General features: G+C 32.7%; 1 protein-coding gene across 1 annotated transcript in view; it reads right to left on the bottom strand.

Annotated features, from left to right (window-relative positions):
* LOC126808456 (voltage-dependent calcium channel type A subunit alpha-1) overlaps positions 1-24,880 on the bottom strand; it is a gene marked incomplete at its 5' end in the record, with an annotated part of 33,022 nt that extends 8,142 nt beyond the window's left edge. Inside the window, 21 exons of the mRNA XM_056103067.1 lie at positions 753-830; positions 3,544-3,634; positions 4,513-4,631; positions 7,945-7,962; positions 9,909-9,956; positions 10,993-11,102; positions 12,213-12,317; positions 12,804-12,909; positions 13,318-13,414; positions 13,712-13,839; positions 14,627-14,792; positions 15,435-15,526; positions 16,240-16,305; positions 16,796-16,912; positions 17,351-17,434; positions 20,238-20,348; positions 21,936-22,100; positions 22,714-22,915; positions 23,417-23,560; positions 24,140-24,300; positions 24,698-24,880. Of these exons, the coding sequence (XP_055959042.1) occupies positions 753-830; positions 3,544-3,634; positions 4,513-4,631; positions 7,945-7,962; positions 9,909-9,956; positions 10,993-11,102; positions 12,213-12,317; positions 12,804-12,909; positions 13,318-13,414; positions 13,712-13,839; positions 14,627-14,792; positions 15,435-15,526; positions 16,240-16,305; positions 16,796-16,912; positions 17,351-17,434; positions 20,238-20,348; positions 21,936-22,100; positions 22,714-22,915; positions 23,417-23,560; positions 24,140-24,300; positions 24,698-24,880 (2,391 nt within the window). The remainder of the gene's footprint in view (positions 1-752; positions 831-3,543; positions 3,635-4,512; positions 4,632-7,944; positions 7,963-9,908; positions 9,957-10,992; positions 11,103-12,212; positions 12,318-12,803; positions 12,910-13,317; positions 13,415-13,711; positions 13,840-14,626; positions 14,793-15,434; positions 15,527-16,239; positions 16,306-16,795; positions 16,913-17,350; positions 17,435-20,237; positions 20,349-21,935; positions 22,101-22,713; positions 22,916-23,416; positions 23,561-24,139; positions 24,301-24,697) is intronic.
* Positions 24,881-25,642: the final 762 nt, after the last annotated feature.

The raw sequence follows: 25,642 nt of genomic DNA, 5'->3' as shown, positions 1-25,642 counted from the left end.
TGATATAAAATCTGGTAATCAACGCCGGAGGTCCTTGAGACAATCCCGATTTGGGCAGAGATTTATTCCAGTCTGATTTCCCATTTTTAGAAATGCGGGAAGGTTTCTAATTTTTTGGGTGGTTTTATGTATGCCCTTGGTAGAACTTTAAAGTTCCTTGGAAACTGAAATAGGATTAGGTGGTAGTTTCACTGTCAGAGCAATGAGTAGGTGGTAGTTTCATTGTTAGAGCAAAATGTAACTCGTTGCGTGGCGTAATTTCGTCTGCATGGGCCCAGTTGGTACAGAAAAGTAAGATTTTAAACTCCATTTCTTAACTAGATATACCCTAATAACGACATAGAATTGCATTCGTCTTTACTTTTGAAGTAAAATATTTCATATTTAAAAATTGGGTTATAACTTTTAAAGTTGGAAATTATAGGGGATTTGAATTAATTTAACTCGGGGTAGGTAAGAAGAAAAACAAACAAAAACAAGACAGTTTGAAAGCATTTGAATCATAGACCAAAACCAGGAATCATTGTAACCTACACCATTAAACAGCAGTACAAAATGTACGTTCATCTCTTATTTAGGACAAAAACAATACTGCTGTCCGAGCAGAAAAGTCTAAAAAGCTTGGAAAGCAAATAAAAACAGAAAAAAACACCCAATTCCAGACCACCTCAGGAAAATGTCAAATACAAGGGACAATAACCCGTATTCCAACAAAGAAAAGATAACCCATCACTCCTATCTCCTGAAACTACCTTTTTGGAGTCAGTATCATCTTCATCATAGGAAAAAGAGGAATTGACATAACCACCAAAAACTTTGTTGAAACGAGCCTATTGAGAAATAAGATAATAATATTATGAGATATAATGATTCATAATCCGACTGGGTGAATAGATGAAACATGTGCAAATAATAAAAAAATAAATCAAAAACAAATTTGAAACAGTATATTAGTAAAATTTTGTTGTAACACATTAGGCAATTGACGTTCCAATCTCTTTGGGTGGATTTTTAAGTTGACGTCGTGGCGTCGTACTGTTTTGACCGTACCCAGTTTGGCTTGGTTCCCTTTTATTTTTGTCCATAAAATTGCGTGCCTAGAAAATGTACGATACTGGGGTCACAAGTAAAATATAAAAAGATATAAATAAATAAGAAATAAATCACCAAATAAAAGGTTTATAAGCAGTTGGGATTGTTAAAACGCTTTCTAGAAGAGAATTACTAAAGATAATAAAACAAAATAAATGTAGTGACAGTGTATAAAGCAGATATCAAGTGGAAACCAGAAAGCATATTGATGGATATTTTCTCATGTTTCGTATTCAAGGAACCGAACCAAACATGGGTACCAAGTCAGACTGTAACCCGACCTGATTCCTAGGCCAAAACGAAGCATACGCGTTTTATTAATAGTTATATGGGCAATACTATTATCCAGGTTATACAAACAGTTATACCGACTATTGTCCAGATTTATGGGCAGTTATATAGACTATTATACAGGTTTGTGGGAAGTTATACAAATTATGGGTAGTTATACAGATGATTATCCAAGTTTTACTGACAGTTATACAGTCTATCCATCCAGATTTATAACCAGATACATAGACTTTTATTCAGGTTTATGGGAAATTATAAGACTTTTATTCAGGTTTATGGGAAATTATAAGACTTTTATTCAGGTTTATGGGAAATTATAAGACTTTTATCCAGGTTTATGGGAAATTATAAGACATTTATCCAGGGTTATGGGAAATTATAAGACTTTTATCCAGGTTTATGGGAAATTATAAGACTGTTATCCAGGTTTATGGGAAATTATATGACTTTTATCCAGGTTTATGGGAAATTATAAGACTTTTATTCAGGTTTATGGGAAATTATAAGACTTTTATTCAGGTTTATGGGAAATTATAAGACTTTTATTCAGGTTTATGGGAAATTATAAGACTTTTATTTAGGTTTATGGGAAATTATAAGACTTTTATCCAGGTTTATGGGAGTTATACAGACTTTTATCCAGGTTTATGGGCAGTTATATTATAGACCCAGACTATTTGGTTTACTATAGCTTTAATATTTATTAATAAAAAGTATTTTAAACACCTGTTACAGTTTTACTTAATTTTTGAAAAATTTAAAAACAAAAATATTTCTTGGTTATCCTCAAAGGCATTTAGTTCCGCATTTTTAAGTTTTGAAATTTGAAATGAAAAAATTATTCTCAACTGGCCAGTTATATAATATTAAGACCATGAAGAACCAAAAATTAATTTTGTTTGGCCTAATGTATAATGTGTTCATTACAATTAAAAATAATCAACAGATAGAAATATGTGCCAATTCAGATAGAAATATGTGCTTAATGAGATAAAAGAAAACCCTCCAAAAATCCCAATGTTTTGGCCGAAGTAGATACTGGTACTATAAATAGTTTCTAAAAATGTGTTACCGGCAATTAAATTGATCTCTTATATTATACATATAAATGATAACTTGGACCTATATATAGATTTCTTTTCAGTAATTTTAGGTTTCAGATGATAAAATTTGATTAATACAATGCTGTATTTTAGTGTTTTGGATGATAAAATCTGATTACTAAAATGCTATATTTTAGTGTTTCGGATGATAAAATCTGATTACAATGCTATATTTTAGTGTTTCGGATGATAAAATTTGATTACTACAAATTCATTAATTACTACACACTATAATGTCGAAACCATGACCACAAAATAATGACATCCAGTATGATATGAAATATGTTTAATAAATGGTACTTCATAAAGTGTTTTAATATTTATTATAATTATGAATGGGAATATACAATATTGTACATCATCAGGATGTATGCACCACTGTCTACAAAACCATTAACCATTAGTTTAAAAACATCTACATACATAACTAATAATTATCAAAATATGATAAACTATGAAAAATAACTTAACATATATCAACCTCCATTATTAATGAAATTGACAATAGTATATGTCATCTTAATCTCAAATGTTTCTGTATTCAGATTTAAATGAATAAAACAAGGGCAAAATATTTTATGAGATGGTAGGGTAAAATATGAAACAGAATCTCAAACAGTATCCCGTTGCTCCGCTTAGCAGCAGCAACTTTCAAATATACATTGCCCCATGTCACAATAAGGCCCTATAACATTAAGGGTGCTGATTCCTAAAACATATTCAGACATGTTGAACATGATCATCCATTTTTGTTTTAGCAAAAAAGGAAAAAAAACACTTCAATATCCCCAATTTTAAAATATTTTCTAAGGGCCTTTAGACCACTAGAATATTCTCAAATGTATTGAATAGGTTCTTAGGGGGTTTTTTTACCCATTTTATCAATAGTATCTCTCAGGTTAATATCCAGGGACCATATTTAAAAAAAAAGTTAACTAAAATATTTTTTAAGGATTTACCTCTTTCACTGGCTGAATTTTAAAATTCTAGTACTAATGAATAAGGTTCCAAACAGACCAATTTAAGTAAGTAATGAGGAGAAAAGGATGCAAATTACCTGCAAGCCGTCATGGCCTTCTTTTTTCTTTTTACTACTATTGCGACGCAGAAAACTGAAAGAACGCTGCCAGACTGGTCCTTTATCAATACTGAAAACATCAAAATCAACTTGGTATTTGATTTGTCAATCTGATTAAAATACAGATCTACATTTCGTTTGTTTTGTTTTTTTTATTTTATTATTTTTTTTTTTTACTTGCGATGGCATGGCCTACACTACATCAAGATCTGACCAGTTGTACTATATGGTCTCGTCAGGGGTCGTACGGGCGGCTTTTGACCCTATAATGTCAGACATTGATTAATCAATCAGCGTTGACGTTTCTAGTGGTTTACCCACAGTTCCGTGCATGGGACACCAAGAAGTCACCGCAACAGACCGTTTCATTGGCTTATCTCTCACTTCAATCAAAACGTCGGTAATATAACAACTCTTCCAGATCCTAGTGTAGTGAAGACAGGTAAAACGAAATTTTGAACTATAAAAAACGAAACGAAATAGGATCTGTGTTTTAATCAGATTAGGTATTTGTATATGTTTTACATGAGTTGATTTTACAAAATGTTGAACGTTACATATTATCTTATATGCATACAATAAGCGAGAAGTAGTATCAGATTTTTGGGAAATAATAAACATACCCATGCACACACACTTCTCGTGAGCTTCAACAATAAATGTCACTTATTTAGTAAATTTAGTAATTGTCTAGACGCAGATCTTATTGGTTTGTCCAACCTATCTGAATCATTCAAGGGAGTGTTACCAGTACTGTAGACGCGAGGCGGTGCAATAATCTACAGAAGGAATATTGTTGTGGGCTTTTATTAACAATTTTAACACAAAGAGATTTAAAAATTGCATCTATTGCAAATTATAAGGAATTGGCGTGTATATGGGGCCTGTGTGTTGCGGTTGTTACATAGACGACAAATAAATTTTTATGTTAATGAATTTAAAGTATACCTGTGACCCCCTTCTGTGTTTTCACCATCTGAATGTTCTGAATCTAAACTCTGGCTAGATCGAGCCGATGATGGTGTTCTCATGGCACCCATTAAGCGACGGAACAAAGATGGAGGTCTCTGCAAGAGCAAAAATAATAAAATTAAAATTTTATCAATGAATTAGGGATATTACACTGCTCCTATTTTTCAGTATAACCGAAAACACCTTTTTAAATTCTTTTACCAGCATATATATATTTTAGCTCTTAGCCAAATAAAATGCATCATTCTTAAAGTATTTTAGTGGGGTTTATTTACAGAAATTGAAACTGAAATATTTTAAGGATGCAGTCTATTCATTGGATGGGATTTAAAATCATGGTACAAATTTCAGTTCCTGGACAATGAAAGGTGACAGTCTTAAAATATTTTAATTTAAGTACTCTTGAAAAAGAACTTAGTATGAAACAAATAATAATGATTTTTATACAATTCTGGTCCATGTTGCATCATCTATCCTGAAAGAAATTTTGTAGATACCCCTGAATCCTTTCAGTCGGAGCAAATCTCATTATTTGTTTAGTTCTTTTAAATATAATATATGAAATATCCTACAAAAGTACATATAATTCACATTCAGATATGTAAATAATCGTGAAATACCAATCACAATTTCTAAGTATAAATAACTTTAAACACAATAGGTCTACTGAACAAATGTCAGTCAGTTTTCTCTTAGCTAACGAAAATGAATAAAAACATATCGTTATGATCATACATTGGAAATTATAGAACTTCCAAAAATACTTGGTGAAAAAATATAAAAAAAATTAAATAATTGTCACTTATTTTTCTCTTAGCTAACCAAAATGAATAAAAAAAATATCGTTATAATCATACATTGGGAATTATAGAACTTCCCCAAAATACTTAGGGAAAAAAATATAAAAAAAATTAAATAATTGTCACTTATTTTTCTCTTAGCTGACAAAAATGAATAAAAAAAATATCGTTATAATCATACACTGGGAATTATAGAACTTCCAAAAATACTTGGTGAAAAAAAAAATAAATAAATAATTGTCAGTTGTATGAGTATTTACATAAATTTATGGAACCATAGATAGAAGTTCCATGATGAACCATAAATGCCAGTGATTTCTTTAATATTATGTGTCGTTCAAAGGTATCATGCTTAATTGTAAAATCTCAAGATGTATACAGTACATGCAATTAAAAACACAAGTAGTGTAGTGGACACACACGAGTCAGAGGCGAATTACTGTTGTGGTAGTTTCATTAGGACTTCGTATTTATTTGAATCAGGAGAAAACTAGCTGAGCTTCATGGAAAGATGGAAAGACTTCATTCAAACGACAAAATGAAATGTAGGTCTTAAAGATGAGGGTAGTTGTTTGATGGCTCCCATGCTAAGAAAATGACTGTAACAGGAAGGTTGGAGGAGGGGTTAAAAACCTGATTCTGTTCCTTTAATCCTATTTCTCTTAATGCCTCTGATTATCATTTACTTTTTTCGGACATTATTCTTTATTTATGTTAAAACATACTCAAGTTGATTGCTTAAAATTTAGTAAAAAATAAAACTATCAAAGGTAAATAATCTCCTGGTATTAATTCCAATAGCAATACTAGGATGGGTATCAGAAGATTTTACCCAGTTCTTGATTATGTCATCTGCAAGGGGATGCTGATTGTTAGAAGTCAAGTAGCCAACAGAATCAAACGATTTTAGGACTGAAATTACTTTTAGAGGATCAAATTCTCTTAAATCATTACCAGCAGCTTTAGTTATTAGTTATATAAAATAAAAACACAGATTTTACTATGCTAAGAAGAGGTATTAATAAAAAGTTCTTTCGTCTAAAGAACTTGCCTAATCATTCCATCAGTCAATGTTAGTAATTCTAACTTAAGACCCCCCGATCCCCTTCAAAAAGAAATGTTTTTTTATTATTAAATCTTTATTATTATCAATCTTTTTTACTGTCAATGTTTTTTTATTATCAAATAATATAATCTCTCATTTAATAACTATCAAATTTAATATTTTGATTTATTGTCAATCTACATGCTTTTTCTTATCACATGTTATTTTGATTGACCCAATTAGTGTAGTGTGACAAACAGAACTATAGTGAGAAACAAATTCAAACACGTACATATACTGATTGATCGAAATCCGACAGAAAATACGTTTTAAGATAATATAGAGTAAATCATGCAGAAATGGTTAGTTAAAATACAAAAAATCTATATGAAAGCTTTTATTAAAAATGATTCCCCGGAGTTAAGTAATTCGAATTATCTTTGATCTACCTAAATTAGCATTTTAGATATAGCAAATGTGATTAAATAATCTACAAGTCTTACTTAAATCATAAATTTCGAAAGAACTTAAAATAGTCCTCTTTCAAGCTTCAGCCACAACACGCCTTAGTTAATTAAGATGTTAACTTGAAATTTGAATTTGTCTTGGCATAACCATTGTATGGCCATTTTTATATTGCTTTCTGTCATGTGTTTTCAGTAAACAGAGGGAAATGGGAGTTTAGCATCCAATGAACCTTAAATAGATCTTTTTGGACAAATATACTCCAATAATGAACAGAGTGGGAGGGACACTTCCACAAGTTTAGTCGATCAGACAATCACTCTTTACTCGTCAAATACAAACCTCGGATCAAAACCTGCACGCAACTCAACCCCCCCCCCCCATTTCAGCAAAGAACATTTATTTGTTAAAACATCACAAAATATTCTTGAAAAACGTACATACAACCAGGTTGTTGGGGAGTTGGATCCGTATTCAGGGTCTGGTTTGTAGTAGCAATATTAATTTAGCTTAGTTAGTCTATGTGTAATGAGGGAGGTTGGATGGCTGAATGGTTAGCGTGCGCGCGCTGTATCATTAAGTCTGTCATTGAGTCGACTGGCGTGGTTTCGAATCCCCGGTTGTTCGTGGCAAGGAGTAGGGTCGCCTGTCCAACCTCGTGGGTTTTCTCCGGGACCTCCGGAGAAAGGGCATAATATGTTATTTACAGGGGGATTACTCTATTCAATTGCAAAGAAAATTTTCAGAACTCTTTACCCACCCATAATTTAGTACTAGTTATACATCAAACAAGAGCACAACTTTGATAGAAGAGCATATAATTACATATATATTACGCATAAAGGGTGGGCTGGACATAGTTATGCCAAGTGGGATACAAGCCTAAAAGTGAATCACTGTACACTAACCATCATTTAAAGCATGCTTTACGCATTTTTACCCATCATTTTACCCACAAGTTAAAAAATTTACAATTTGAAAAGGTACAACAATGTAAATAATGTGACAAACTGCAAGCTTCTACTAAAAAGTTTGAAAAAGTTTATAAAAAAGGTGAAAGATTAAAAATTTGTTTGAATGAACTAATTTTGTAATTACCTCCTCTGAATCATTATCCTAAATAAATATATAACACAGAGACTTAATAACCAAATTTATGATATTTTATGTAATGTTGTTGAAATATTTTTGATAATAATGATGACTGACAAATTACTTTATAATCAATGTAACTTAAGGAATATTAACACTTTAAAATCAACTTAAGTTGCAGGAACATCCAGCAAAGGTTTTTTTTATTTTTTAAACTACACCCTTTTTGTTAATAGGATTTGTGTGCTAAAGGCCGTCAAAATGTTGATCTTAATCCAACAAAAGTATTCAAAGACTATTAGACATTTATAATTTTACACAATATCAATATGGCATAATGATGATAATGCTAATGATCATGATAAATGGTGGTGATGACAGAAAGGTATGATGGTAACAATGCTAAAAATACAATAATTTGTAAAATTAAATTCTCTACTTTTAGTTTGCAGTGTTTATACTTAACTGATTAATGACTTGTATTATCATGATTTTGAAGATAATTAATGATGTTAATTACAAAAATATATGAAGTTAGTAAATGTGAAAAATGTAGTGCAATTAATTTTTTAAAATTCACTATTTTTTTTACCATGAACAAATAACCTGTGGTCTTGTCAAATCCCCGGAAACAATTTAATTTTAAATTTAATAATAAAGAATGAATGACCAGGTAAAAAAAATAGGTTTGGAATTAACCACTATGGGGTTTTGATAAGAGTATAATTAGTTCTAGGGTGGTCACGGTAATAAATAACATCAAATAACAATTAAATTAAAGGATTATCAAAATGTGATATTGGATTATCCAAAAAGGTGGCAATAATATTTTTAAGTTTCAAAACACTTTAAAGAATAATAATGTGTCCAAATATACTCAATTTACAACTGCAAGTTAAATTATTTTTTTTACTATTGATCGATCATTTTTTTAAACAGAAATCTTGATGGAAATTCAAATACCTTCTTGTTATAAGAATTATAAAATAGTCAATGATATAAAACTAAGTGGTATTTATTATATTTTCATTCAAAGTGTTGTCCCATATAAAACTCACAAAAATTCTTTTGATAATCAAAGTAATTAAATTTGTGCATTTTAAGCCGTGAAAGAAATATTTTTAATTTTGTTTTAAATCTAAAAAATGAAAACAGGTGAATAAGGCTTTTATTGTGCAGTGAAGATGTTATTAATGTAAATATTAGGAAAAATCAAATTAAGTGAAAAAAAATATGATGTTGAGTAGAAAAAATAATGATTTATTAAGAAAATAGATGATGATAAAAAAGGGAATTTCCTAACATATATCATATGAAAATATGATGATAAAATGTGCAGTATACATTGAAGTATTAATTATTAATCAAAATTCTATTGATATCAATTGTTTTTTTAGCTTTACATGATTGGTGTAAATACAAATGTATATTAGTCATATGGACATTGGAAATAATGATTTCAGTCAGGCCTCCTAATACGCCCACAAGCAGAAAAGAAATGTGTGCTAACTCTAAATTTATTGCCAATAAAAACTTCACGAAGAGAAAGGATACTGTACAAAAGACATTTGAAAATTAGTGTTCTTTCTTATGCACAATGAAAATTAGAACCACGCTTTCAAAATCTTGAACATAAGGGGAGGGGGGGGGGGGTAACTTTGAGATATGCAATTTAAAATTCTGAATTTAAATAGATCCCTTGGAATTTGAAAAAAAACTAAATAACTCATGACTTGTGGAGAGGTCAGAAGAAATTGTGAACAGACACTGGATAATGGTGACGACAATGTACATCCACATTATATGTGGGCATATAAAAGGGTCTTGTAAAACATTGTGAACAAGATAAAAAGAGTAGAAGAGAATATTCCATAAAAATTAAGGTTAATGTTAAAGAAGTATGCCCATGCATTATAAATTTTGGAACCATGCACAGTATTGTGTACATGTGGAAAGAAGTAAATGTTTACCTCGTCATGTTCTTCTAGCTGTAATGTATTAAAATAATGAGGAGATATCTACGGATACAAACAGACAGATTATACATAAGACATACACAAATATACTAATAATCACATCCTTTCAGCCTCAACAACTTCACATACTTTTATACACATACATCAACAAAGGATATATGAATGCTGTGAGAACTCTGTTCTATTGTCAATATGAATCGGGGATAGTGACAGGGGACACTATTCGGTTCTATATAAATATATCCATGTTATGAACACATTGTAATAATAACACAACAAATTGTATACACATACAAACCAAGCTATCCAAAAGCTGCTTTTTAACGATTTACAGCTCACAAAAGACAAACATCGAATGAGTGGATTCTATTCAGTATGGGAGGATTACATTATATGTAATTAATATTCAACACAGAACTAGATAATATTTAGCTTTTAGTTGGTCAGATTCTCAAAAACTTTAAACTTACTCAAAAATATCAACAAATATTGTCTGATGGGATAAATCAACAACTGATTGACAAATCTACATTCAGTTTAAAAGTGCCTGGTGCATTACAGAGTCCAAAGGGTCTCATGTCTTACTTATTTATTTGCCTCATAACAAAGAATTTATATTTCGTAAATTTTTTACTCTTTGATAACTTGCATAACGAAGCAACCTGCCTATTTGTCCTAGTAGATAAAAGTTTTTGAGAATACTGACTAGGGTGTAATCTATATTTCAACTGTACGTTATTTCAATAAACTACAAAAAATTGGAAACACAAAATGATATAATTTTCATATCGTCATTGAATCATTACTAATAAATTTTGTGATTGTTTAAATGGACTCGATTGTTAATGTCCAGCAGAAATCAAGTTAATAGGAATTACTTGTAATATAAGAATTATATTTTGCCAGTCATTTTCATGTTGACCATCCTCATAGCCTTTTGAATTTAGAATTACTGGATCTCTTTTAGAAAATTATGGTATTTTGGCTTCAACTCACATAACATTGGTAGGAATGATTTAACATTTGGACTAAAAATAAAAAGTGACAAAAATTTCTAAAGGGCAAATTAAGTGCCTACCATTCTAAGATTTGAGTTTTGTGTTTGGCTTGCCTTGTAAGCTTTCCAGTTTTCAGCAATCAGCAAACCAGCATACACCTTCCCAACAGTCAGTTTACCTTCATTAATTTCTAAACATGGAACATAAATTTTTTATTATATCATGTGTCATTTATTACATCATGTGTCAATTATAAGGGAATACAGTTTAACAAAACTTTGGTAATTTCGAGAATAACATTTTGAGAAATATCTTTCCTATGGTCACAACTAGACAACAATTTAATGTCAATCGTTTAGTACAGTCAGTCACTACCAGTTAAGCTCGGTTCATACTACATCCGTATCCATAAACGTATCCGCATCCGTATCCGCACCCACGTTTTGCCGTTCAAATAGAAAACGCGAAAACATCCGGCTTTCAAGTCTGAATTGTCTGTCAGAGATAACATATTGTCATTTGCAATCATGGAGTCTGACAGTGACACAGAGGAAGTCTTTCTTTTGTATTTGTGGACCCAGAGAAAAAAGAGAGTAGGGGTCCATGAATTGTTACAAAGAAGAAAGAAATATGGAGAATACCACAACCTGGTGCAAGAATTGTATTTTCATCCGGACAAATTCAGACAGGCTTTTCTTGGAATGGATTGAGTTTCTATTTGGGGAGATGATGTAATAAGGGAAAAGTACTCGCTGATTGGCTAAAGCTCGGCTCACTAGCCGAAATGCCGGACTCACTTTACAAAAATACGCTCTGGGAGCAATCAATCCGGCTTAACGGACGCAGTTGTTTTTGTGCGCAATACGTGCCGGATTCTATTTGAACCCTTTCTCTAAAAGTAACTAAAGTATACCAGTACGTATTCACACACGTATTTACGGATACGGATGTAGTATGAACGGACCTTAATACATTGGAACTGGGCTTCACAATCCAGTGCCTTTATGGTTCAACAACCCAAGGCCTGCACCAAAGATTACTCTTGCTTTAATATATATTTACAAGGAGCATAGGGCATGATTAAGGTTGGTTTTGTAATCCTCCATGTGAAGGTTGTAGCAGGAGCTCTAGTCTATAACTAAGATTTTGACCATCATTTTAGCAAGTATAATTAACTGATAATCCCAAGTATATGTCTTAAAACCATTGTAGTTAGTAAAACAACAAAGTACAAACAATCCAAAACATTAGTCAAAATTGGAAGTCCTAAATAAGATAAATGATCTAATAAGATAATCACCTTCCTCGGGTGGCATTAATATATGTTGCATCTTTTTAGCTTGTACTGGCCAACACTGTTTGATAATGTCTTTCATTTCTTGATCCTTCTTATCCATCTCTTCAGCTGTAAAAAAAACCACACAAATTCAAAATCATGAAATTGCACCATTGAAATCTTGAGAAAGTTCTTTTAGTTAATCATAGACTACACTTTCTCTAATTAGACACCCATAATTCCAAGTTATCACTCCTTACAAAATGATGTAGGTGGGTGGCCGAATGGTTAGCACGTGGGCCCTGTATCATAAGTTCATTGAGTCAGCTGGCTTGGTTTCGATTCCCCGGTTATACATGACAAGGAGTAGGGTCGCCTGTCCAACCTCATGGGTTTCTTTCCACTGCTAAAGACCCCTACGCGCAAGCGATTTATTGAAATAATGTTTATGGGTGCAATGTCAGGTAGGAGAATTTACCCAGGACAGTGTCACTTTTGCCTACTTTTCAAATTTCCAACTGTCAGAGGTTCTTTTACGAGCACGACATTTTGTACACAGGTATTTTTCATTTGAGTCTATCCTGGAAATATAGCTAACACTTCAAATCTACTTACCTACTCCCATTTTGATCATCAATGATTCCCGAACTAAAGCAAACAAGGTAGTTGTAAAATGAACCGTACCATCATCTCTTATAGGCATGTTCATTCTTATTAATTTCTGAAATAAATAATCATTTAAAATAAAACTCTAATCTTCTTCAACATTACAATTAAACACACATTATGTAAGAGCTAAATGTTTTCTAAATTATTGGCCTGCGATATTTACTGGATTATGATCCCATTTGCTGCTCGATTTCCATTCATAATTTAATCATGAAATGGATGATCGAGATTATGTTTTTTATCGTACAGACTTTAGTAATGATGATCGCGGCTAGGCCGAAATTTCAATCGCTTAATTCCTGGTTCATAGTGGATCAATTTGACTGAAATTTTCAGCAAATTGCCTTTACATTATGTAGTTTTTAACTATTATAGTGAGAACTGTCAGCTCTTTTTCTAATCTCCCATAATTTATCTTTAAATGGTTATCAATAATGTCTATATTCAAAAATAAACATACCCGATAAGCCAGTCTGTAAGGACATTTTTTACCAAAACCGACAGGTGGTTCCATTTCTCTCAACACATCATACATGTCTGTATAATGAATTCTCCCCCTGAAAAATGTACATACACAAAATATAGTATTTTGTCCAGTTTCTTCTCACTTTAACACATTAATTGTACCAATACTGATTGGGACACACTATAGCTGATGTGCATAGATCAGAAAGTCAATCATCTTCAAACTGGGATATAAATTAATTGATTATAATCTAAAAGTGTTGATAGCTATTTTATAAATTGCTTTTCTATCCTGCCGGAATATGCAATTCTTCTTTAGCTATGGATTTGAAAATTAAAATTTAATTATTGTATGGGGCATCATGCCATAAAGCGGAAATAATACTTACGTGGCCCCAGGATCTATAACGGACCACATTCTAGTGTACTCATCCAAATGATGTGGACCGAGAATTGACGAGTCTCTCGTTAAGTAATCAAAATTATCCATAATAACAGCAACAAATAAATTCAACATCTGAAAAATACAGAATTCACACGTTGAAGAAATAAAATGAGATGTGTTTTAGTAAATTGTTTAAGTGGCATTTAGTAACTGGATGGGAATAACACATGACACAATTATATGGAATACAAGTTACTTAAAGAGTTTATTTACAGCGACGTTTCGACCAGGGTTCTCCCGTCTTTGTCAAGCAAAGAATGTGTCATTGACAAAGACGGGAGAACCCTCGTCGAAACGTCGCTGTAATAAACTCTTTAAGTAACTTGTATTCCATATAATTGTGTCATGTGTTATGTGTTTTAGTGTTCTACAGCTCGGCACATAACATGGAGACAGCAATATACAGTGCTGTGTGATATGAGGGAAATTTTGCCCAGATAGCAGTGTTTGATGTTCACACCAATACATACACCATCCAGACTGCTATTTGCCAAGCTCTCCATCCTGAACCACAAAAAAGGGGAAACCACACTAAAAAATAAAAAGACCTAGGAGTTATCTCCACTAAAACGTTATAAGTTATATCACTTGAGAAACCAGGCTGAAAATTACTTAGGCCAACAAAGGGATTGCAGGGAGGGCATGGTGGGGACCTCCTGTTTAATGAGCCAGTGTCTTACTCATTGAGCCACCGTGGCTTTCCTGAGAATAACTATCTGTAACACTATTGTCAGATGTGTAAGGCTCAGTTTAGTTTTTCTAGGAAAATATAAAACTTACATAATAACAAAACAAACACAAGTCTGTGGGTTCTTTTAAAGGAGATATTTTAAAAATAGACGAATTTAAATATACTTACAAGAAAAGAACAAAGAAATATAAATGTAACAAAATATCCATAGGCAAAATTTAGACCACAGCTATTTTCGCGATCTTTATCTTCGGGAGGGTAAGATTCAGGGTCACATGGTCGACCATGTAAACATGATAACATGATTTGCTGCCAACTCTCCCCGGTTGCACATCTGTAAAATAAATAATTCAAATTTTGACAAACCCAATTACTTATTTGACAACATCTTCATGGTACGGACTGAAAATAAAACGGCTATTTTCAATAATTTTAATCTTAATTATCTGGCACGACAGGTCCGACATGTTTACAGATGCCATTGTTAAAGGTATATCAGGCTCTTCATTGTCTGAGAGTTAATACTTGAGCATTCAGACATTTCAGTTTAACCTTTCTTCAATAAGGGCCCATGTCTCTTCAACTAACTTCACTTAAACATTTAAGCCATTATGCAACACCATATTAAAAAATGAAATGAAATGGGGTTTAACATCCTACTGTTCTACTCCGAACTGGCATACGCGACCATACAGTGTGCTATTGCTATGAGGGAAATTTTGCCAGAACAGCAGCACTAAGGCCTACTCTTATATCGAATTCCAACTGTCAAGGGATCTTTTACGTGCACGCCAATGTGTACACAGGACCTCGGTTTTTACGTCCCATCCTGCATCACTGAGAAGGGGGAACCACTCCAGAAAATCTGGATGAACTTTCTTGGCCAATGCAGGGATCAAACACCCGACCTTCGGGCTAGCAAGCAAGCGCCATACCCACTTAGCCTCCGTGACCCACAACACCATATTAAGATTACCTGAATAATAATGTTAAAGCCTGGAAGAAAGTTCTAAAGTTGTTATGTCGATTTATTCCTGTCTTAGAATCTAACTTTATATTGCCAAACACCTAAAAAAGAAAATTAACATAAAACTTATTGATATGAACAATATCTTCATAAAATCATTTCTTGAAGGGAAAGAGAGAGGGAAATGGGGTTTAATGTCCACTCGGCACAAACTAGGTCATTTTGGGACTAACATATGGTTCAATTTTATTTCAATAATTCGCTTGTGCATAGGGGTCTTTAGCAGTCGGAAGGGAACCGGAGGAACTGGTGGAACCAAAGAAGACACACAAGGTTGGATAGGAAACCCTACACCTTGTCACGTAAACGCGGTGATTTGAAACCACGCCAGTTGACTCAATGATAGGCCTTCTGATCCAACACGCATAGATTAACTATTTGGCCACCCAACCTCCCGAGACGAACATAGAATTCATTTTTATATGTGTGTGCAATGCCAGGGAGGAGAATTTTGCTTGGGCTTGAACTATTACGTGAAAAAGAAAATGAAAGCTTGAATCCAATCAGTACCCATTTAAATTGTTAATTGCAGACTGCAGCTAAAAGTAGAGATGTGTTGCTCTTGATGAAGTAGTATATTATGCTGAGCTCTGCCTTCATTTCATTCCATATTTGTTGAGGTCAAAAAGAGGGCGAGACAGAAAAATGGGTCTAAACCCCCAATTAATAAAAGCCAGGTCATCTCTGGAGACATGCAAAATAATTACATTTCAATAATTTGGAGGAAACTGGAGTACTATATCCATTAACCTACCTGCATTCCGATTATAGCGTATATAAAAAACAACATGAGGATGAGGAGGCACACATAGGGTAGGGCCTGAAATAGACAAAAAATTATATACAGTTAGATAAATTTCTTAATATAAACACAATTTCTAATTAGGTATAGGACAGATGTTTTACAATAGCTTACCAAACGCCTGTAATTGACCACAAATCAATTCTGTATGTAAATGAAATGGGGTTTAATGTCATACTGTTCTGCTCCGAAACTTGGCTAATGAAGACGGCCATACGCTATACAGTGTGCTATGATGGAAATTTTGCACGGGCAGCGGCACTATGGCTTGCTCTCATATCGAATTCCATCTACCAAGGGATCTTTTACGTGCACGCCAAGGTATACACGGGACCTCTGTTTTTCGTCCCATTCAAACGACTAGACAGCTGTCCTTGCCAGGCCTTCCGTCCTGCACCACTGACAAGGGGAAATCACGTCGAAAAATCCCAATTCTTTATGTTGTCAAAAACTATTTTCCAAGGCATGAAAAAAATTAGGTAAAGTTATGTTGAAGTAAATTATTTACCTTGAAAGACTGGAAGAACGTCCACAGTAGCAGACGTATGGTATAGCCCTGACGTAGTAATTTTACTAGACGAGCAGCTCGGAAAAGACGGAAGAAACCAAAGCTGACCGTTGTAACCTGTAAACAAATATATAAATTTATAATCTTTTATGTTACTTCAGCCTTTCTAGCACTAACATATGCCATGGTTAATTCTGCTTTTCTATGTTCAATTGTGCAATGCTAATGAGGAGATTTTGACCAAATGTGTGAGACTTTTTTATCATTCCATCAAAATGACTAGGGCACCCTTTACTATTGTGGCCTGCTAACACTACCTATGACAAGTAGGCTCAGCTATAATAATTTTTTTATGTGTCATTATAATGCCAATGGGCTTATTATCAAGAAGTTTATTTTTGTAAAAAGCAGGGGCATTTGCAAGACCAAATGACAAAACACATAACTATGTTATGGTGTCAGGTATAATGATCAATCAATAGCGAGAAGTTATCCTTTATTGTAAATGTTAATCAACTTTAATTACCAAGGTATTATCATAATTGCAATACTTACTAATAATTCGGATATAAATACATCTATGATACTGCCTATAACTGTGGTAAAATCAAAAACGTTCCAAGGATCTCGGAAATAGTTCTACAAAAAAACAATACAAATTCTGAATTTGTTATATTATATTCTATTTCTTTATGAATCCGTTATTAAAATATATCTAATTCATACAATAGGTAGATATTATTGTTAATAAATTATGAATCAACATTCCACATAAATTCCCCATGTATTTCTTTTTTAAAAAATTTCCAAAACATGTAAATAATTCATTGCCTGATTTTTTTAAAGTGAAAATAACAATTAATGGACACAATAGGAATCATCAATTTCAGAAACAAAACAGATCTATGATCTCTATCAACCAAAATTTCCAGAATTATTTTTTTCTTTTATTGATTTTTAAAATTTATTTCACAATCAATCAGAATCAGAAAGATGATCAACTATTTAACAGCATCAAGGAACTGATTAATTATAATGGTTTTAGTCTTATCATAAAGTTGATGATTCTTATTTAATAATCATTGGGTAAGCAATTAGAAGCTGGATAAAAAATCATTACATAAACTATTAACAATTATTATGGACAACATAACATAACCGTAATACTACTCTATAATTTTAAGTAGTATGTACTCCACTTTACCATCTGATGAAAAGGTGTATCTAGCCACTATAGCGTTAAAACTTCTTGTCATAACACCAATTAAAAACATTTTTAAGTCCTTTTGGATCTGGATAAATAAGTAGCAATTTAAGTTCCATAAATTAGAAAAGATTTTGAGTAGAGCACACAGGTACTTTTTGCTTTTAAATTATTCCAATACTCAAGATATAAGCAGCAAAAGTTTAAATATGGTTCCTGAAAATTACAAGCTCTAATTGGTGTGCCTAAAGAGGTTAAAACTTTAAGTCGTAAGTCCAGTGTTCTAGCTACAAAACCAGCCATGCTTTCTAGTAGAGGTATGTTATTGATAATTATTATTACTATAATGTTACAGATACCGACATTAATCATGCAAATCTTTACTACTTGTACATATAAAAAAAAATTAAATTAAAAGGTGGTAAAATGAACGAAGAAACTAATAAAAAGTCGAAATGGGGAGAGAAACTAGCACGATATACAATGCATTATGGGTAGGATCACAATATCACAACGCATATAAGAACAATAGATGTGAATTCTTCTCGATTACGGAAATTGTCCAAAACAACACTTCTCTTTTTTCAAAAACAAATTCCAGTGCCATTTCGAAAGTATTAACATTTTTGAATTGTCATATTCCCAGTTTCTTTATGGTACATTGGAATAAAATAGCTACAATTATAGCGTAAAAGCGGGAAAAGAAAAAAAATGGCTTGCTGACGCTAAGCAACTTAAGACCATAGACAGCAGCAGTGATAATTTACTATTTTTTTTTTTTTTGGTTTTATTTATGTTGATGGAAAGAAAACACATTTACATGTACGTATCTAATTATCACAACACTGGGGATACGCCTGGCAAGTTTTGCAAGATTTATTGTTTTACTTCGCTCATTGGTATGATAAACTTGGTCAAATTCAAAATAACCTTTTATAAATCACATCAAACGCTCAGAGTTTTCAAAAGGAGTCTGCAGTCTTTTACAGTATTTGTCCACTATCATGCCTGACATAAAAATCTTGAAATTATTTGGATTAAGATTAATTAATTAATACAAACGCACGTTCAGGTTAGGAGAAAATTAAAAAGAAGACCTGCATTTAGTGTCCAACCAAATATTATGTCGCAAATCTTGCAAAAACATGCCGGAGCAATAAAATTACGTAGCACAATACTGAATATTCACAGGAAATTTTAATTGGACAATTTCAAACCTTAACTCCAAAAGCACAAAGCTTGAGGATAAATTCTATTACATAAAATCCAGTGAAAACTGCGTTAATTTTACTGAGCACTCGCCCCATTTCTATGCCTCTGCTATTATGCGAGTTTTTCCCCGGGTCAAACTGAAAGTTAAGCAGGCAATGCATAATAATTTTATAAACCCTAAAAACCCATTTAAAAAAATACAGCTTGCAAAAACTTTGAGACATTTACTTAGCCTACTATTTTTTAGTCATATTCAAAAATGTTGATATCATGTTCAAATTATGGAGGCATTTTAATGTCTAAATGTAAATATTTGCAAACTGTATAATCGTATCTTGGTAAAACAATATATAACTTCATCGATACATATACCGATATGAACAGATTGAACAATGGGATGAATTGCTTGTTATCTGAAAATCTGATACCGGCATACAGGAAAGCCTTTTCTGCATGCAGATATCAATGAATCTTTTCTAGAAAGATGTAGGGACTCTCGGTTGGTTTTTTTTCTTTTGAACTGTTTTACCAAGATATTCCAAAAATTGCGTTCTCAAGCCTGAAAATAATCTAATCTATTCCTTTTTATCACTAACTGTTACTATAAGCTCATGTATTGTTAATACATTGATTTGTTTTAGGAATGGAGATACAAATAAGGATATTTGACTATTTCCAGGCTTGCTTATTAATTTGGTGTGGTTAAAAGATTGGTGCGGATATATTCTAAAAATATTAAATTATGTGATATTTTCTGCTGTTAAAAACAAACACTCCAAAAATTGGTGAAGCATAAACGTAAGTTCAACAAGAAAAAAAAGTAAAAAAAAAAATGAAAACTTGTCTGAATAATATGATTTAAAAAATTGATCCAAGGAAATCCTCTGAAAAGAGGAATCCGTGTCATTCATAGATTCCAGTTATCAACATATTCAAACAAATTTTGACTTTATTTCTAAATAAAACCCATCATCCAAAACTAAAATTTGATGTATTAAAAACGGTAGTCTCGTGCGATTCTCTTACCCTCGGACCAAATCCGATTATCTTAAGTAAGCATTCAATAGTGAAGCATATGGCGAATCCCATATTAAGATACTTCTGTACATCTTTATAGGTGTCACTCTGCCCATGATACTGTTGCAAAACGTATAAATATAGTATTATTACTGGCTACAAAACAAGTGTAAGGGAGGGACAGGCTTTTAAGTTGGGGGTACTGTTACTAATCCATCTATCTGGTTCCTATGTAGATTCAGACCACACATGTAAGTGGAGTGAATAAGTTTGCCTTGTGAGTTATAGTTTCACGAGTATGAGATATCATTACATTATTACAACTTGAAAACGTCTCAAAAACTAAATGTTCTACTCTTTCATTACTGCCATTACCGTACTGTGAATTTGGACTTAAACGATTTTAAATAAACAATAAAAATTTGAGCTTTGTATCTCTTCAGAATTACAACATTTGTTGTTGACACATGATTTTTTCATACACTGCAAATTCATGCATGGAACCCCAGTTTCTCTTTCATCCAAGCAACTAGGTGTACGCATGCATCCTTGCATACTCAGAAGTTGCTACCCTTGGAAAGCCAGAACCTAGCTTTAAAAACATTCAGAATGTTTCTTCACAGCCATGCTGGGATTCAAACCAAGCCGGGGTTCTAACTTGAGTAGCTATCATTCTCCACAATTAGAAGTAGGATTAATAGGAGGATTAGCAAACTTAATGTTATTTTGCATGGAAAATGATCTTAAGCATCTAATTAAATATTTCATTATTAGTAATTTCAATGCCAGATGTTTAAATATTAAAGGTTATTTTTGTTGGATTAAAAAAACCTCTTACTCTTGTCCTCTCTAAAATGAAAATAGGATTAATTATTGTAAGAAATGTAAGATATGTGGAAAAAAATATAGAAATAAAAACTTAAATGGTACATTATACTTCAGATATCCAACATTTTCTTCAAAAGAACTATTATCTCACCAAAATTGTTTGCTTACAATTCCTTTTCAGTTAAATAATTTTTCCTTGAATCAATTTCAAGTATATATAGGGATAATGGTAGTTTTTGACTGTGTGTCTGTGGTAATTTTATAATATATAATAAAAGCGTAAAGAATTTAGAATTCATAGAATATATTGCGTATACCAGGGCTCTTGTTTTGGTCATATTTTCCAGTCCTGACTGACTAGCAATGAAACCGACCATCTGGAGAATTTGCCAGTTTAGTTGCCATACATAAGATATTTAAACATGATAAAACTTTAAAAATCTAATTTATAATCTTTATGCAAAGAAAAACAAAAATATTTATTTCTGTATTGAGATAATGTCATATTGCTTTCAAAACAATATTTGGCTAACAGGAGATAAATGTATTATACATGAAATTGTCTGGCTGGTACAGTTAAAGTCGAGACGCATACAGCAAACTCTGCAAACCATATCACGTTTCGAACAATTAATGCTGAAACATTTGTTACCAATACAAACTCAGTACACTATATTAATTTTGGAATTTTGAATATTATTCACCATGTCTTGATGTCCGATTGCGCATATTCCTGGTCGGACAATTTAGGACGTTTTGAAAATAGCGTCGGACATGTCCAGAATATATGTTCGAAATCCCATCACTACAGTAGACTATATATCTCTACCATGAATATAATGGCCAGAAACAATAAAAAATAGAAAATATATTCCCTACCTTCATCATTAGAACTATAGTATTCAGTGCAATTAATGTCATTATAAAATATTCAAATTTGGGTGATACGACTAGTTTCCATATCTTATATTTTAAGGAATCTTTATTCTTTGGCATGAAACGACAAGTTGGCTTGGCATTTATAGCAAAATCTATGCATTGTTTCTGAAAGGAGAAAAATAAGATTATAATGCAAATAATTAATATTTAGATCTTTCCTCCCTCCACTACCCATGATTCAGGATTGTTCAAGCTCGTTCTTCACTTGTCAAAGAATGTGCTTATACTGTTGGGACAAAAAAAAGATGTCTATAGCATTACCACTAATTTCATCTGGTCCAATTACGCCAAATTAAATATTGGCAGCTGGTGCACTATTTATGTTTACATAGTCTGAAGGATTCAATGAAATGACTCTTTTCTAGTTATAATCTTGTACAATGTTCACTGTCGTAAAGTTATTTACATTTTATTTGTGTGCGTGTACTTAGTGTTTTAATGTGCACTTCCACCAAAGGTGATATCACAGACAAACTGTCTTATTTTCATTTTTATTATCTTAGCGAACGCGCAGGGGTCTTACCTGTGGGAGGAAACCGGTGAACTCAGAGTAAACCCACAAGGTTGAGAAGGTGGTCCTATCTCCAGGCCGCATACGCTCACAACAGGGATCGAAACGATAACCACAAGCCAGAGGTGACCGGCCAGCTAGAGGTTGAAGCGTGACACTCTAGACCACTAGGCCATCCCAACCCCCCACATTTTAATTTAAACATACCTGGTTTTTATCTAGATCTTGATCTATAAGCTCGTTATCTCCCTGTTCCTGGAATGTTATGATAATCAAGGCAACGAAGATGTTCACAAAGAAGAATGGGAACACGATGAAGAAAACCACATAAAATACAGCCATTTCCATTCTGTAGCCTGGTCGAGGACCTTGCTCCTCATAGGTGGAATCCATTGAATGTTTTAATATGCTGAAATAAAACAAATCATTAGCTTTTCAGCTTAAATAAGATTAAATATCTGTATTTACAGTAATTCCTTTAAGCTGATCCTAACGATTCTGAACTTCTTTATCAGTTTTACAGCAAATCAGCTTAAGTGATTAGACAATTTCAACAAATTATGAATTCAATTCAAACTGAAATAAATTCAGATTTTGAATTTAGCTCTATTTGGCATCAATTTAGTCTGAATAGTGAATAAATTCAGATTTTGAATTTAGCTCTATGCGTGCATCAATTGAATCTGAATAGTGAAATAAATTCAGATTTTGAATTTAGCTCTATGCGCATATCAATTTAGTGTAAATTAAAAAATAAATTCAGATTTTGAATTTAGCTCTATGAGAAGATCAATTTAATCTGAGTAGAAATGAAGAAATCTCCAAAACCTAGCTTTGTTCTGATTTTTTTAAAGGGATCAATTATGAGAAATGAATAAAATTTCGGAATCAAAATATCAGAAGAACTTACAAGGGCCATCCTTCTCCAGTGGTAACAGTGAATAGAGTCAACATGGCTGACATAATGTCATCATAATGAAAATCTTGTCGTAACCATCGACGATCTTTTACTGTAGGCACATTATTGCTGCCTTCATAATCAAAATACTGCCCCCTAAAAACAAACAAAAAACAGCTTGATATAAAATTTGTGAAAATAGTAATTAAATCTTATATTCTATATTATGATATCCTTTTGAGTAACATTAGATTACACAGTTATTTCCCTTCTTATCATAATAAATATAAATAAATAGCCATTTGATACTGCTGGAACATGAAACGAGTTGATAAACATAAACAAAATGAAATGAAATGAAATGGGTTTAACGTCTTTCTGTTTTGCTCTGTCTGGGCTAATGAAGACGGGCATGCTCCATACAGTGCGCTATAAGGGAAATCTTTTCCAGGGCAGAGGCCCTATGGCCTACTCTTATATCAAATTCCAACTGCCAAGGGATCTTTTACGTGCACGCCAATGTGTATACGGGACCTTGGCTTTTCGGCACCACTGACAAGGGGAAACCACGCCGGAAAATCCCTATGAACTTTCTCGGCCAATGCAGGGATCGAACAGGCGACTTCCAGGCTAGCAAGCCAGCGTCTTATCCACTTTGCCACCGTGGCTCCGAACATACACAAAAATTGAAAGTTATAAAATGGTGACTAAATATTTTAATGAAAAAGATCTTACTGGCACTCATCTCTTGTTGCTTTTGATTCATCTGTGCAGTAGAAAAACTTTCCTTTAAATAACTGGACAGCGATGACAGCAAAGATGAATTGAAACAGACCATACACAATCAGAATATTGGATACATTCTTCAGAGAATTGAATACACAATCAAATACAGCCTGTAATAAATGAAATGAACTCAAATTAACGATGTTCTTTTAAATCCCCAACACGGCACAGTAAAATATTGATGCTCATACAAAGTGGCCCTGAGTTCACAAAGCATTCTCAGGCTATAAGTTCAGAATTTACTCAAAATTGCTTACCTTATATATATTTTAATTAAAATATAGCCCTTTATAAAACTTTTGTTTTAATGTATCAAATACATCAATAAGAAACTATGTGCACATTTTTTTTGTTTCTGGATCAAAGATATTTCTCATAAACATTGGTTGAAAGTTGAGTAAATTCTTAACTTAAGTCTGAAAATGCTTTGTGAAATTGGGCCCTGGCTTGATTTTTTCGAGACCTTAAGTATTTTAAATATATGTTAAACCATATTTTCCAACCTACCTTTAATTTGGGAACTCTGTTGATGGTTTTAAGGGGTCGGAGAACTCTGAGTACTCGTAAAGATTTAATGGTGTTTAGATTCTTTCCAGCACTGTCACTGTTCGAAGAGAATACAAAAAATATAATATGGATGTGTGTCCCCCATTTCAGAGCAAAACGACATAAAAACAAGCTCTGAATCTGTGCTCCTGCCCCAGGTTACTCTACCCAAAGTACATGTATCGGCCCACTTTAATAAATGGGTCTAGCCTTTAAACCCCCAAATCTTAGTACATTTAATGGAAATTAATATATTTGATAACTCCTGAAAGATTATAATGTATATTAATGAAATTCAGTTGAATCTACTTAGTAACACTAATAAATTTAATGGGGCTAATCAAAGCAACTATGGTAATCAACCCATCCACATTTTGTCTAATTTAATATTTTTTGGGGTGACACTATTTGACAGTACAGTATATGTGTGGTTTAATGGTGGTAATATATCGATACTGCACGGGGATGTCAGTCCGAGTCTTGCTCAAGACTATTAAACAACTTAAAATACAGACCCTATATCCTACACGTTCATTTCAATGAAATCATCACGCGAGTCCAATATTTCATCTAGTATAAAATAATATATGATTGACCCATTGCCATAATTTGAAATAATCATACACCAACATCGTAGGTGATGTCACATCTGTATTTTAAATCTTAATAAAGAATCCGGTTTATTCCCTTGGTATAGCTTGGTCTGTATTCCACGGAACTCTGCATACATACTGGGATATAAAATATCCACATCCATGTCCTATTCACAACTCAGAAATGTTACCTGTGTCGAATTTCAGAAAGACATCCACTGCTGTCAAGGCAACCTTGCTAAGGTAGCCAATATTATAAACACATAGCCACAAACCATAATCAAAATCAGAAATTCTTTGTTGAGTTCAAAAA

This window comes from Patella vulgata, chromosome 1, assembly GCF_932274485.2.
Source record: "Patella vulgata chromosome 1, xgPatVulg1.2, whole genome shotgun sequence".
Taxonomy (NCBI): Eukaryota; Metazoa; Mollusca; class Gastropoda; family Patellidae; genus Patella; species Patella vulgata.
Note: the sequence above shows the minus strand (reverse complement) of the source record. Positions and strands in the feature narration are given on the sequence as shown.